This window comes from Carassius gibelio, chromosome B18, assembly GCF_023724105.1.
Source record: "Carassius gibelio isolate Cgi1373 ecotype wild population from Czech Republic chromosome B18, carGib1.2-hapl.c, whole genome shotgun sequence".
NCBI lineage: Eukaryota > Metazoa > Chordata > Actinopteri > Cypriniformes > Cyprinidae > Carassius > Carassius gibelio.
In genome coordinates this window covers 22704141-22721112 of record NC_068413.1, presented here as the reverse complement: position 1 = coordinate 22721112, position 16972 = coordinate 22704141, and the positions used below count along the sequence as shown (strand labels likewise).

The following is a 16972-nucleotide window of genomic DNA, read 5'->3' as shown; positions in this document are numbered from 1 at the left end:
GTTTTTTTCTAAATGAAGAAATAGTCTAGTTTATTAAAGGCTTTTAAATTTTTCCCCATGTGAGTGCCCTGGAGTATTAAATTGTTGTTTCACTAGTCTTTAAACATGCTGTTTCAGGTTACTTTTTTTCATTTCAGATGCCGCCTTTGTTTAAATAAGACTTGTCATTATATACAGTGGCTCTAAAAATATTTAGACACTTAACAAAATAATAAATCAATCAATAAATAAAAATGCTAATAAAATCATCAAAAATATTCAAAACAGTGCCAAATTTCAATTAAAACTGATGTTATCACAGAGACGCTTGCAGAAGCTTGGTTTAGTTTCAATGTTTGAAAAAGTGGCAAATCGCTATTCTTTCCACCGTCTGTGTGCGTTTTACAAGTACATTTGCAAGTATTATAAATATCTCTAAATACCAATTAAAACTGATGTTATCAACACTTACATAGAAACTCTGCTTGCTAGTTTTACTTTCTTTGGTTGGAAAAGTGGAAAAATGCTATTTGTAATTACACATGTAAAAAATACTTTGCAAACATATATTTGTTAAATACATCACAAGTATTTAAAAAGTATTCGAATTAAAAATAACGTTATAAAAACATACATCTTATGCACAAACTTGCTTGCTTGGTTTACTTTCTTCATTATTTTCTAAAAGTTCTAAAACTGTCTTTGACATTGTCTTTCATTTTTTCCGTTGTGTATGTTTTCTGTTTTTTTTCAAAACTTGCTTTTAACAAAAGCAAATTCCTTGACATAAACACTTTTTGTTTCTGATACAGTCCACACCCCCTGCCACTCGTTCTGCTGAACAGTGAATCATACTTGTGTACAAAACAGATCCGTGCATACACCATACACAAAAACAGGATGTGGAGTTGGGCCTGCATCTGCTTTCAAGTCATTGGACCACATATAAGTGCTGACTAATCATACATCGATCTCATTGGGTATGGCGAGGCAATGAGGAATCATAAACTCACCCGATTGGCCCAAACCACGGCTGGAGACTTACCACAGAAGGGAAGTAATGTTGTGTGTTCATGTATTGCTCTGTTGGGTGTGGTTTGTGTATTAAATGATAACTTCTATGCCATCTAACCGTGCACTCACCTGAACTTCTGAGTGTGGATCCACAGGCTGTAACTGAAACCAGTTCTCTTTCCCGCAGTACTTATATAGATCTTCCTTCCTGATGGCTACTTTCCCTACAAACACACATTCAAGCCTTAGTTGACATGTACACTGTGCATTAGTCTTGTAAATGAGACAAACAAGGGCAAAAGATACTGACCTACAGGTAGATCCCTTATTTGGAACATGCTCTTAGCGTACACGTAGAATGACAGGCACTGGAACGGGCGTGGAATTTCGAAGTAGAAGTCCTCGCTATAGAACGGACTAAAGCACATGACAAAGGGAAAGTTAATCACAAGCACAGTTACTCCATTAATACAATGCCTGCAAAAAATACATATAATCAAAATCACCCGTTACAGTTCAAAATGGGTTTGATTCCCAGGAAAAGCAAGGACTGTTAAAAAAGTCTATCTTCAATTCAGGTCGCTTAGAATAAAAGCATCAGATAATTAGAAGAAGTTTTTTTTTTGCATTATATCATAACCAGGTGCAATGCAAAAATGAAAAAATGTCTGCACAACTAATTTGAAATATTGGCATGATGCAATAAATCATAAAAGTATTCTAGCATTTATTTCTATAGTTTTCTTCATAGAACTTGTGATATGCCACAACACTCTGTAAAAAAAAATTCTTTTACAGGTTTTTTTATTTTTATTTTTCACCTAGGCTTTTGCTGTATTTAGTAGCATTGTCCTAGCAGACAATTTAAAGTACATTTTACCTTTTCTTTTCAGTATATTACAGAAATAAATATTGAAGTGCTGCAAATCCTCACAACACAAATACAGAAACATGCTGCAAACACTCACAACAAGCAAATAGAGAAACGCGCTACAAACACTCACAACAGGCAAATAGAGAAACGCGCTGCAAACACTCACAACACGCAAATAGAGAAACGCGCTGCAAACACCCACAACAAACAAATACATAAACACGCTGCAAATACTAACAACACAAGTACAGAAAAACACTGCAAACACTCACAACACAAATATAGAAACACACTGCAAGCACTCACAAACAAATACAGAAAGACACTGCAAACACTCACCACACGCAAATACAGAAACACACTGCAAACACTCACAACACACAAATACAGAAACACACTGCAAACACTCACAACACACAAATACAGAAACACGCTGCAAGCACTCACAACACACAAATACAGAAAAGCGCTGCAAACACTCACAACACACAAATCCAGAAACACGCTGCAAGCACTCACAACAAACAAATACAGAAACACGCTGCAAGCACTCACAACTCACAAATACAGAAAAGCGCTGCAAACACTCACAACACACAAATCCAGAAACACGCTGCAAGCACTCACAACAAACAAACACAGAAACACGCTGCAAACACTCACCACATGCAAATACAGAAACACGCTGCAAACACAAACAAATACAGAAAGGCGCTGCAAAAACTCACAACACACAAATACAGAAACGCGCTGCAAACACTCACAACAAACAAATACAGAAATGCGCTGCAAGCACTCACAACAAAAAATACAGAAACGCGCTGCAAACTCACACCACACGCAAATACAGAAACACGCTGCAAGCACTCACAACAAACAAATACAGAAACATGCTGCAAACACTCACCACACGCAAATACAGAAACACGCTTCAAACACAAACAAATACAGAAACGCGCAGCAAGCACTCACAACACACAAATACAGAAACGCGCGGCAAACACTCAAAATACACAAATACAGAAATTATCTGCAAACACTCACAACAAACAAATACAGAAATGCACTACAAAAACACAACACACAAATACAGAAACACGCTGCAAGCACTCACAACACACAAATACAGAAACGCGCTGCAAACACTCACAACAAACAAATACAGAAATGCACTACAAAAACACAACACACAAATACAGAAACGCGCTGCAAACACTCACAACACAAATACAGAAACGCGCTGCAACCACTCACAACAAACAAATACAGGAATATGCTGCAGACACTCACAACAAACAAATACAGAAACACGCTGCAAGCACTCACAACACACAAATACAGAAACGCGCTGCAAACACTCACAATACACAAATACAGAAACGCGCCGCAAGCACTCACAACACACAAATACAGAAACACGCCGCAAGCACTCACAACACACAAATACAGAAACGCGCCGCAAGCACTCACAACACACAGAAACGCGCTGCAAGCACTCACAACACACAAATACAGAAACGCGCTGCAAACACTCACAATACACAAATACAGAAACGCGCCGCAAGCACTCACAACACACAAATACAGAAACACGCCGCAAGCACTCACAACACACAAATACAGAAACGCGCCGCAAACACTCACAACACACAGAAACGCGCTGCAAGCACTCACAACACACAAATACAGAAACACGCCGCAAGCACTCACAACACACAAACACAGAAACGCGCCGCAAACACTCACAACAAACAAATACAGAAACACGCTGCAAACACAAACAAATACAGAAACGCGCTGCAAAAACAAATACAGAAACGCGCTGCAACCACTCACAACACACAAATACAGAAACGCGCTGCAAACACTCACAAATACAGAAACGCGCCGCAAGCACTCACAACACACAAATACAGAAACACGCCGCAAGCACTCACAACACACAAATACAGAAACGCGCCGCAAACACTCACAACACACAGAAACGCGCTGCAAGCACTCACAACAAACAAATACAGAAACACGCCGCAAGCACTCACAACACACAAATACAGAAACACGCTGCAAACACTCACAACACAAATACAGAAACACGCCGCAAGCACTCACAACACACAAATACAGAAACGCGCTGCAAACACTCACAACACACAGAAACGCGCCGCAAGCACTCACAACACACAAATACAGAAACACACCGCAAGCACTCACAACACACAAATACAGAAACGCGCCGCAAACACTCACAACACACAAATACAGAAACGCGCCGCAAACACTCACAACACACAAATACAGAAACGCGCCGCAAACACTCACAACACACAAATACAGAAACGCGCCGCAAACACTCACAACACACAAATACAGAAACGCGCCGCAAACACTCACAACAAACAAATACAGAAACGCGCCGCAAACACTCACAACACACAAATACAGAAATGCGCTGCAAAGCACTCACAACACACAAATACAGAAACGCGCTGCAAACACTCACAACACACAAATACAGAAACACGCTGCAAACACTCACAACACACAAATACACGCTGCAAACACTCACAACACACAAATACTGAAACACGCTGCAAACACTCACAACACACAAATACTGAAACACGCCGCAAACACTCACAACAAACAAATACAGAAACACGCCGCAAACACTCACAACAAACAAATACAGAAACACGCCGCAAGCACTCATAACACAAATACAGAAACACGCTGCAAACACTCACAACACACAAATACACGCTGCAAACACTCACAACACACAAATACTGAAACACGCCGCAAACACTCACAACACACAAATACAGAAACACGCCGCAAACACTCACAACAAACAAATACAGAAACACGCCGCAAGCACTCATAACACAAATACAGAAACGCGCCGCAAACACTCACAACACACAAATACAGAAACGCGCCGCAAACACTCACAACACACAAATACAGAAACGCGCCGCAAACACTCACAACACACAAATACAGAAACGCGCCGCAAACACTCACAACACACAAATACAGAAACGCGCCGCAAACACTCACAACAAACAAATACAGAAACGCGCCGCAAACACTCACAACACACAAATACAGAAACGCGCTGCAAACACTCACAACACACAAATACAGAAACACGCTGCAAACACTCACAACACACAAATACAGAAACGCGCTGCAAACACTCACAACACACAAATACTGAAACACGCTGCAAACACTCACAACACACAAATACAGAAACACGCCGCAAACACTCACAACAAATAAATACAGAAACACGCCGCAAGCACTCATAACACAAATACAGAAACGCGACGCAAACACTCAGAAAACAAATAGAGAAATGCACTACAAAAACACAACACAAACAAATACAGAAATGCGCTGCAAATACTCAACACAAACAAATACAGAAACACACTTCTAATACGCACAGATCACATCGGAAATGTTTAAGTGAGCAACATGGTGGGGACATGCTCAATGTTTTCTCTGAAAGGTGAGGCCTTAGTTTATTTTTACATCCTGATCATACGATTCCTTAGCTTGTTTTTGTTGTTGTTGTTGATGAGATTATAAATAAGCTAACAAAATACACAGTTACTTCAACTATGAAAGGTTATGTAAACTTAATGTTATAACTTCCCTTACACAAGTTAACCTTTGCTTTACTATTAAAATAAAAAAAATGAATTATTATATAAATTTATTATGTACAAAATAAATGTAAATAAAAAATAGTTACTAGTTAAACCATACAATATAGAAATGATAAATGATTAAAAGATTGCAGAAAACATGTAAAAATATTTTTAACGAGTAACGAGTGGTTAGGATAAAGTAAGTCTAGGTAATGAGAATTTGATGTACTATACTATTTTTGTACTACACTATTTAATGGCCATGATATGAAACAGTTTGTACGATTCAAATTTCATACAACATTTCAATAGACACAATTACATTCACAATTTATGTGACACTGTGGTTCTGAAATGTTAGTGGATCATGTTCATAACCAAACGTGATGGACTACACGTGGTTACGCTGCTTAGCCTCAATGTACAAACACTTTTTGGAGTCAAAGTAAGCAAGGAATTAAAAAATATATATATAATAACAAGTGCCAAAAAAAACAACAACAACTGAAAGTTCAATTTAAACCAAAAATAAAAATAACTTCTAGCTCTGTGACAACAACAGTCAAATACCTCAGCTGAGACTTGAGCGGATCCACCCGATCCACTCAATGCTCATCCACCCACACACACTCCAGCTCTCTTACACACACACACACACACACACACACACAAATAATACACTCATAGCCCCCGCACTGAAGAGTGCATGCGCTCCCACATACATTCACACACAAACAGATTCTGACCTCCTGCTGCTACAGGTAAAACCACTCGACTCCAAATACAAAAAACATGGCGATGAATAGCCTCAGATTCAAAAGTGTTTAATAAGTCAGATGAAAGAAAGAAAGATTAGGAGAGGTGAAGAAAGACTTGAGGATAAAACTTCACGCTCTGAGAGAGGATGATTGCAAACGAGTGTGTGAGCGTAAGACAAGGAGCGATAGATAGCAAGTGTGAGAGAGAAAAGTGAGGGAACGCGTAGGTGGACACCCTTCCTTACACACAGCCAACAGAGCCCTTTGAACAGAGGGGAAAACAGTTGTGAAATACCACGAGAGGAAAAGCCTTCAGAAACAGAGCGAGATAAAGAAAATGCGCTTCTTTCAATGACTAGACGCTTTTGCAACTGAAAGTGTACACAACATAATATCATCAAACACAATGTTGTACGTCCAATATCAAGATGAACTATCAGACAAAGTAAATCTGGAGCACAGTGGAAAGTCAACTTTGAGTATAATGGAAGAAAATGATAAGAATTAAAACTGCGTATTGAAGCTCTCCACATCATTTATACAACCACAAATCTTGCATAGAATTGCATTGAAAAATATCTTAAGAGAACTGTTGTTGACTTTCTTTATTTCATGGAACACAAAAGAAGATATTCTGAAGAACGTATAAAAATTTTTTGTCCTTACAATGAAAGCCAATGGGTTCCAAAATAAATGCAAACCCTGTTTTAATGATTGTGGGGGAGGGGTTGGGGGGGTGGGGGGTAAACTCAAACACTTTTCAAAATATTTTTTTACTTCTAAAAAAAAAAAAAAAAATCTATACAATTTAATAAAGCAAATATGAAGCGGAGATTTTCCAATTTCAAAAAAACAAAAAAAATAAATAAATAATAATCTTATGTTAACAACTAAATTAATTGAAGTCAATTTATTAACATCACCAAACACCAGCAAAACTAAATTTAGGGGTTAGATCAGGCACAAATTAGGATAACAATTGTGGGTCACCATGGGCACTACTGACATTTTCTTCAGGATATGTTTAAATCTATTTGTATATTGTAATGTACCTATTTGAGCAATTACCGTAAAGGATGAAATAAAATGACATAAAAGGGCAGTGCTTCCTGTCTTGTTTGGATTACGTGTACACAGCAGACAGAAAAAAAATATAGGCCTGCATTTTTGTGAAGCAGCATGAAAACCGCATATATGAGAAGGGCTGGAAGATAAATATCATCAACATCAGCAAGTCATTTGCATGTGATGTTGGTGTGCTAATGTGTATCAAAGTGTGTGTTTACGGTCTCACCTTACACTCTTCTCATAGACTTTTGTGCGATATACTTCCTCCTGGTCCAAACTGATTGTACAGAAGGTGCAGAGGTCACGGAGGCGGTTCGGCCCGGAGCTCGGACCCAAATTCTTTGCTTCGCCTGCCGAGAGAACCATAACAAGGGTTAACTTTACTTCTCTGAAATCTCAATGTGTGGAAAAGCTGTCTCAGGACATTCTCCATTAGAACCTTTCACACTACATTATTATTTTTTTTTTTGGTATCTGAACACTGCATTTGAATTAGAGGTTTGTCAGTTGTGGGGTCGGCAATGTACGGCCACTACACACACTATTGTGCGCACACACTTGCAGGAGCGCTGTGGTGGTGCAGAGGCTTGAGGCGGATGTGGCCGCTCTACGTGGAGCTCATCTAAGATGTGGTTACAGACGAGAAGCATTAACTTCCTCCCAGCATGCACTGGGGCTTCCAGGAGAGCGCTGATTCAAAAGATCAAATTCAAAAGCACACATACACAACCACACATATTAATGTGTCAGAGGGCAAATGTAGCCATAGCTAATACAGACCACATCAAACCCGAACGACACAGCTAATTCGATTTTCTGAACGCAGGAACAATTAATAAAAACAAACATGCACCTTATAACTTCTTATGACAAATTTATAATATCAGATACTGTGGATTCTTTATTGTGGTTCACAGCTTTCAGTTGTATGCCGCTTCTAAAATGTTTTCTTTCTTTCTTTTTCTTTTTTTTGTGGGGGAGGGGCATTCATAAAATTTAGTTATGTAAGGTCTGTATCAAACACCAAACTATAGCCATATGTCACTACAAAATAAAGCAACAAATTACAATTATATTTTGCATAAAGATATTAAAGCCTATTTTATGACAATCACAATTAGTTTATTTAAAATTATTTTATCATTACAAATTACAAAATTCTTATCACAATAATTCAATCCAAATACAGTAAAAAAAGGAATATAGCCTATTTACAATATTTCTTTTTTTGACTAATTTACAGTGTAATTTATTCCTTTGATGGCAAAGCTGAATTTTCAGCAGCCATTGATCAAATCTTCAGTTTCATATACTTCAGAAATGATTCTTATATTTGGTGCTTAAAAATATTTATTTTATTAAAACAAAAAAGTTTTTGCTGCTTAATATTTTGTGGACACTACTAAACTTCTGAACAGTTTTGTTGTTTAAAAGTTTAATATATTTACTTATTTTACATATGTATTTAATGTTGCAATGAATATAATTTTGGCATATATTAATTAAAATCGTATTAAAACAGAGTTATTTTTCATGTTAAAACAGAAAAAAAAAAAAGTTTTCTTAAAATAATGTCACTATGCAATCCATAATGCAAAAAAACCCCACCATTTTCTGCATGCAAAATATAATTTATTTTTCTCTGATGTATGATTCCATAATGCATTGATGCTTGTATAAAATTCACCCCACGGAAGATGCTTATATTTTCATGATGGATCAGAGACTGAATGCACAAAGTCTTGCAACTTACACCTTTAGCAATTACACAGTCTCTGTTTCCGGCACACACACCTCGTCCCCTGAACCATTCAGAAAACAACACCGAAATGCAACCCTGAGCAGCTCATAATGATGCTCACAGTCGACACAGATAAAGACTCAGAGGAAACTAAACTCCCAAGAGCACATTGCCGCAGGGAGCCGTGATAGCAGCCAATGCCCTACAGTTAACCCTCTCTTCTCACACACATATACACAGGTGTGATGAAGAGAAGCGAACATGTGTAGCACTGTATGCTTAGCAACGGAAGTGAACACAAACCACAACTGTGAGGCCTGAACAAACAAGCTACACAAGGCTTCACACACACATGCAGATACAAAACTCTGGAGTTCCCTACATGCAAACACACACACACACATACACACACACACATATGCATGTACTCCTACTTAGACACATTCATAGACATAAACAAACATGCATGAAAACGGTTTAAAAAATGCAACCATACCGGATGCATTTCTGTGAAATCATCTGGGCCGATGAAAAGATATGATTAAAATCAAACCAGCTGTATAATGTAGAACTCCACAGAAATCTCTGATAGTTTCTGCAGAATTTGATCATTTACTGTCCAGTTCCAGCATTCAAATTCAACACATTCTTAGGCTTTACGAAAATTGTCGTCTAATCTTGATTTTTTTTCAGCTAAAAATATAAGTCTCTCTTTTATTGTATTTTATAGTATTTCAATTGATCTGAATTACAAAGATCACCCCTAAAATCATTGCAGAAATAGAGCATCACAGTCCCGCCCACAGCTGGTGCCGGAAGTAAAAATTCAATGCAATTTCTGCATTGACATTTGGGGTAAAAGTCATAAAAACGGTAGACTTAAAACCAGCTACGGCTGTACTAAGCCATAATATATGCTCATATAAACATAAAAGGATCATGGGGCACTAACCTTGTTTTGATATAAATGCCTTTTATTTGCGATGTCTTGGCTAAGTACTTCATTACCCACAATCCTGAACAATACCACAGTGTTGCATCTGATTGGTGGAGCCATAGACAGTAGGTGGAGCTTGTGTAACCGTCTGGTTAAACCCCGCGAAGCTCCGTGAAGACTGAAGATCATTAATAAAAAAATAAAATAAAATAAAAACCTGTGTTGCGTTTTTGCACGGTAGACTTCTCAGTGCAATCATGATCTCCTTGGCTGCCATGAGAGTTTTGCAGGGAGGTTGGTAACTTAGCTAGGCTACTGTAGCCTTCATGGTATGAGTCATATCTAGCACTTTATAATGCCACTGTCAAAACAATATTTAGCCTAGGCATATCTTTTTGTGCATTTACTGAACATTTGTGTAATGGCAACGACATGTTGAGACTGAGCGGTGATTCCAGTCAGGTACAAAGTACTGCACCATGTTGCTGACGTTATTGTTAACCACTTTCACACAGGCACACAATATATAAAATACACGATGATAAATATAAAAATCAATACACAATACCTATATAAAACACTATTTATTTACACGATTGTAAATTCACTACATTCACTATATAAAATAAAATGCACTGGAGGAAAAAGTTCGCGCGAGCGGCCGTTATCAGATTTGGAAGTCGCTCAAAAAGCTCGTTGCCTCGTTCGCGGTTGTGGCTTCAGTCGAATTCAATGGGGCGCGGTGTTTTATGGGATGAGTAGTTCCTGCACTCGAAATGAAAATATGTACACAGTCTTGTACCTTTGACTTTTATTGGATTTTCTCTTAATTTTTTCACACGAAATGATATGTTATATGCTTATGAGTTCAGCCGTAGCTGGTTATCCTCACAAATGCTTTAAAACTCTTGAGATACGGATTTTTCCGAAAGTCAATGGGAGAAATGAATGGGAAATTTACTTCCGGCACCAGAGCTCTCTCGGGCTGTGGGCGGGACTGTGATGCTCTATAAAAAGGGTTGGCGGGGGGACGGGTTATCTACAGATTGCTTTTGGGTCTAAAGAAGAGAAAGAGCATCTTGAACCCAAAGAGTGTTAATTTTATGCAGAAATACTCTGATGGCAACTGTCTGAAATAGCTTGAATCGATATCCATTCATATTTTAAGGACACAATATGACCTACACAACAGTAAGTTATTATCACATTCACCCATGAAAAGTTGCATCACATCACTGCGCTTGAAAAGCAGAGACTGTTCAGTGTTAGCTGTGTAAGCACAATGAAGAGCTGTGTGAGGTGACAGCGTCAATCTGCTTCAGCTCCTTAAAGAGCTATTAATGTCTAATCCCAGTGCCACTGACTGTGAAAACTAAAGCGACTCTTGAGCTCGGTGCTAAGCCCTCATGCCCCAAATCGCTCAGAAGCAGCCCCAGAGACCAGTGTGACGCCATCCCGAACTGCTTTTAGAAGGTCTTAACATAGACCCATCGAACAGACCGGAAGGGGAAACACTGAGTTGGTTAGTTTTTGACCCCATCTTTGACCCTAATTTAGCTGGTCTCATAATAATTAAACTTGTGAAAAAAAAGACTGTAGTTCCTCAGAAAAATAATGATTAGGCAGAAAAGCTAACTTCAGAACTAATATAGGCTACACTGTGTTTGTAACTAGCCTATTGTTTGCAAGCATACTGATCTTTTTAACAGTACGTGTTATTCAACCATAAATATTAGCATGCTTTCACCTCAGAAATAAATAGTTTGTAATACACAGCTCTCTTGAATACGTGTTTCTGACTGGCGACATTCCGTGGTCTAATATTTTCATACACTGACTGATATTCTAATTGATCTTTGTCCCAAGCGACCAATTCCCAACAGACACAAAACTGATAGCTGTGTCAGTTTCATGTGTTACGTCACTCTGTGGTCTTTTTGTTCTCAGAATACAATGATTACAAAATGGTTTCAAATGAATAGATATAAAGTTAATATATACAAATATATTAAATATACACTGTCTGTGCATGTTTGCATACAAAACTGTAGATTTACCACATGTTCAGAATCATACCTGTATGATTTTATGGATCGTTTTTTTTTTTTTAAATGTGTTGCTTAAAACTATTTGTAACAAAGTAGTTATTGCGAAAGTATGAAGATGCAACTGAAGGATGAGGTTTGAGAGTGAATGAAGTAAGCGGTCAGAAGGTTATGAGTCAATGAGTGTGAGCCGCAAGTTTTAGACACCAACCTCATCTGGTTTGCTACTTTTAAAGGCCCCATGAAATCACTTGAAGAATTTTTTTGGGCGAAACATATTAAAGAGCTTTTTTTCGTTTACATGACAACGATGTAGTCAAAAATAGAAAAGTTTTTCCCTTGCGGTTTTAAAAAGTTTCACGCATACACAATAACTTTTTCAAAACGATTCACGTTTACCCAGATCTGCGAAAATGGCCAAAAATGCTGTATGACGTATGCCAGGCCAGTATTTGGCTCTGTCACCTTGTTAGTAAACAGTACCTGTAGGGAAGTGACGATTAGCCTATATGATGCGTCTCCGCTGTTGGTTGTAATATTGGTGAAGTAAATCCACACTTTGCTGAAGACGCATTAGCAAACCTAACACGTAGTACGCAAGTGTAAATGGCCCCAACATTTTAAACACGCCCATGAGTGCATGATGAGTCATCAATATTTTTTTTCTAGAGAAAGCTAACTTTTAGCTTCATGCAAGCATTTATATGACCTCCAAACTAACAAACAGTGTAGGGAAAGTGATTTATTAGGTCACTTTTGCTTTACTTTTTAAATCTGAGCAGGGCTTGCTTGTTTGTTTTTAATATAAAAAGTAATATTTTTGGCAAATGCACATGCCCTTTCACAGCAAAAGCCTCAGGCTGTAGGAAAAGTAAATTAATGTCTGTAAAGCAGAAGAATAAAAGTTTAAAATTTTTCAGCAAAAAAGAAAAGAAAAGAACATTCATTAGTTTAGCTTCACTGTAAAAAATGTCCAGTAAAAAATGGTAAATGACTGACATCAACCCATCACCCCCCCCCCCCGCAAAATTAAAGTAAAATATCATAATTGAAACAAGAAAAAAAAAAACAGTAAAATAACTTTTTCTGTAAAGCCTTTAATAAAAATGTACTTAAGGTTATTGTTTTGCACTTTATTTCAATGAAGATATTTTACTTTAATTTTACATTTTTTATTTGGCAGTCATAGCTGTTTGTTTTTTGTTTGTTTTTTACAGTGTTGAGTAATTTAGAGTTGTACTTTTTGTAAGGTTTTCATTCATTTTGAGCAAATCAAATCTGTATTCTTAATTTTTTTGTGAGTGAGATAAATTAATACATATTTACATTTATTCTAAAACTAAAGTTAAATCTTACTTCATGATTTAATCGCAACATGAGGACAGGAGAGCTTTTAATCAATAAATGGGAAAAAAGAAACTGGACTTACTTCTCTAAAAAAGTAACTCAGATATTTTCTTGTAAATTAAAAAGTAATACGATACTTTACTAGTAACCTGAAAAAGTAATCTGATTGCGTAACTTGCGTTACGTGTAATGTGTAATCCCCAACACTGCTAACAAACATGAACTAAAACCCACAAAATGCCGAAACTGATTTCATACCCACTACAGGGAAACAAACGGTTGTATAGAGGGTCAAATATAATAGACCATCACGTTTGTCTAGGACTAAAATGTTCTAGTAAGGGCATCAGAATTGGTTGACACCGGAACAATGTGGCCATTATAAAGTCGTAAGAGTGTGTTGTAAGATGGTCCTCATAGAGCCAGCCCTTAGTTCCTCTTTGTCGACTGTTATTAGTATACTACTGAATGCTTCACAGTTCTCCAACACATCACAACACGCAAACATTTCCTCCTGCTGCTTGTATATGTGCACGCACACCTGCTGATAGCCGGTGCTGGTGACCACATGTAAATGTGGCCATTTGTGTGCAAAAAGAGGGGAAAAGAAAAGAAAAAGATAACATCAGAGTGAGCAAAGAAGTCTTTTAGTCCATGAGGGTACCAATTAGTAGACTATACTTTCCAATGGAAATTTTCATGGCTCAACGTCTCACAAAAAAAAAAGAGAATTCTAAACACATTGCTGTTCAGAATAGTTTTCAGCATGCTGTTCACGTGTTCAGAATAGTTTTCAGCATGTTTATTGTGGCAATTTTAGCATGTTGATAAAGTGTTGATACAACTAATGTTTTTTCAGACAAATACCTAGAGAGCACATTTTTAACATGGTATTGAGGTGCTTTAACTGTGGTCATCATGATCTAAATGTGTGTAAATTAAATCTAATTAAATTTCACCACATACAATTTTTTATTTTCTAACTCATGCTACTCTTAATTAAAGTTACTACCAATATTTGTATATTTCTAAGGGACAAATATGTAATATTATTAATATTGCAGTCTGCTCTGCAAATTGTGCTGAAGATACACATCATTAAAGTCTGGAACCACAAACCTGTTTCGTGATTTAAAACAATATAACTCATAGGGACATGCAGAAACTAAGAAAATATAAAATGTGTAATTAAAATATAAATTTTGTTCAGGAAAAATGACTGGAAAAGTGTTAAGAATGGAAATAACTCTGACAATAAAGAGTAGTTTAAAACCACAACTAACAATCTGGTTTCTAAAACTTCAACCCAGGAGAACAAATCTGCCTTTAAACTTGATATAAATAAAGATTGGAAAATTTATTGTGATAACTATTGATATTGACAAATATGAAAATTTTTATCATGATTATGGTTTTTATTTTTTTGCCAAATCGCTGAGCCCTAATCCGAATGATTCCCTTGTTAATTCACAAGCTAATATTACAAAGTACCATGGCCTTTTCTAACTTTAAAGTATGAATGCTTCAGGGAAGCGATTTAAATCATTATGCCATAATTGTTTTCTGCCAAACTATGATCTAAACCACATGGTCATGGTACATTTTTCAGAAGCATATTTTTGATTAATCAGTAAACACTTTCGATCAGGAAACATATATTCACTATTAACTAAGAGTTTTCAGTCAATAAACTCCTCATTTGCTGCCTAATTGATAACAAGTGAGATAGTTGTAGTAGTAGTAGTTATGTTTAGGACTTTGTTGAATATGGTCAAGCAGAATAAGGAATCAATATGTGATTATAATTAATAATAAACAGTTAACATGCTAGTATTATGCATGTTAATAAGCAACTAGTTAACAGTGAATAGTGTTCCCTAATCTAAAGTGTTAACCTTCTGATCATTTTCTGCTGGCATATAGTGGGCCCAAATCTTTTTTTATTTACATTTTTTAATTTTTTAATTTTTTTAAGATACAAGGGATTTAATTACTTTAGCAGGGGAATACTATTGCAGGAATTAAATCAGTAGCATCCTGCAAGTGCTGCATGCACAGAATGGTTTAATGGTGTTTTTCGAGGCCGTAACCCAATTTGTGGTTGTGCGTGGTGTTGACATACGTCCCGGTTAGGACACTCACATGGACAAAGACATCACTTCAGTGTGACGCACTGCACACAGTGGCCTACGTACTCATAACAGTCATTCTGAAACCTTGGTGTGCTTTTGTGAATGAAAAAGCCTTTGAGCTGTATTCATTCACCTCACGGACCAATGGGCAGTAACTATTATTACACATAACAGTTGTTGTCAACCAACTACAAAACACTAGTAAACAAATGAATGCCTTTATCGTTTCATAAAAATGGCTGACGATGAGAGCCAACCACACCATGTATTTGGACAAGTGTGTTAATACAGAACCCACAGACTGACTGCACCGCTATAACATTTAGCGGATCAATTGTTCAGTGTCACCCTTTGAGAGTTTTGGGCAATTTGATTTGATAACACATTATTGATGTCATGGGACTGTTCTCTGTTTACAGTGTGTCATTCAGTTTGTGTCACCATGATTTGCCCTGAACCTAATCGTTTGGGCAAGGGCAAGCCAAGGACTGAGTAGGAACTAGTTTGATCGAAGACGTTTTAGACACTGTGTTAATAAAAACTTTAACAGTACCTGGTTTCTTCCCCAAGCGATTACAAAGAAGAGAGGGATTATTATTACTCCGTAATTTCCTAAGGACTTTCCCAGTTCTTCCTGAAGGCATGTGTAACTTTTTATTCACTAAACATGACATAACTATTTTATATTCTGTAAGTATAACTAATTTATTCAACACTCTTTGAAATAAAAGTTCATAAGCAGGTTTGTACCTAAAGAGCCCATACTGGGAACTTAAAGTTAGTATACTTTTTGAAAAGTATTTTTTACCTATCTGAGAGTGTAATTGTCAAATTCATAACAGTGTGTTATTCACCCACACTCTGTTATACTATGCACGTTATTGGAATTGACTTGAGGTTGGGACTTTCAAGTCATCCAAATGCCCTAAAAGTCCCAATTAGACACAGATTTCCAAAAACTCCCTGTCTCTGAATCCCCCCTACATCCCCAGTGCAGACAGCTGTTTTTGTACAGTAGCAAACGCAGGTTACTGAGCTGTTACCGTAATCAGAAAGCACACCCTCTTTGGGATGGAAAGATAAAAGCCATGACTTTAACACAATCATACACATACAGTTGTAAAAAATAGGCATAAAGGGCCGTACATAACATTTAAAACTAAGAAAGATCTCTATAGAGATTTTATGACATTTCAGGTATGAAAGATAATGTATATATATATATATATATATATATATATATATATATATATATTTTTTTTTTTTTTTAGGTTTGCTGAAAGTACAACAGATTTTCTACTTGTATCACAGGACATCGTTTTTTCATTACATTATTTTATCTTTCCATACTCTCGTAAAATGAAGAGCTTCTCCACTTCACATGAATTATGTAATATCATGTGGCTATGAGGCTTTCA

At 36.9% G+C, this 16972-nt stretch overlaps 1 protein-coding gene across 1 annotated transcript in view; it reads right to left on the bottom strand.

Moving 5' to 3' along the window:
- LOC127977607 (ras GTPase-activating protein 2) overlaps window positions 1–16972 on the bottom strand; it is a 43965-nt gene that overhangs the window by 24928 nt on the left and 2065 nt on the right. The window contains exons 2-4 of the mRNA XM_052582575.1: window positions 7579–7702; window positions 1304–1410; window positions 1123–1217 (exon numbers count right to left, since the gene is read on the bottom strand). Coding sequence (XP_052438535.1) covers window positions 1123–1217; window positions 1304–1410; window positions 7579–7702 — 326 coding nt within the window. The remainder of the gene's footprint in view (window positions 1–1122; window positions 1218–1303; window positions 1411–7578; window positions 7703–16972) is intronic.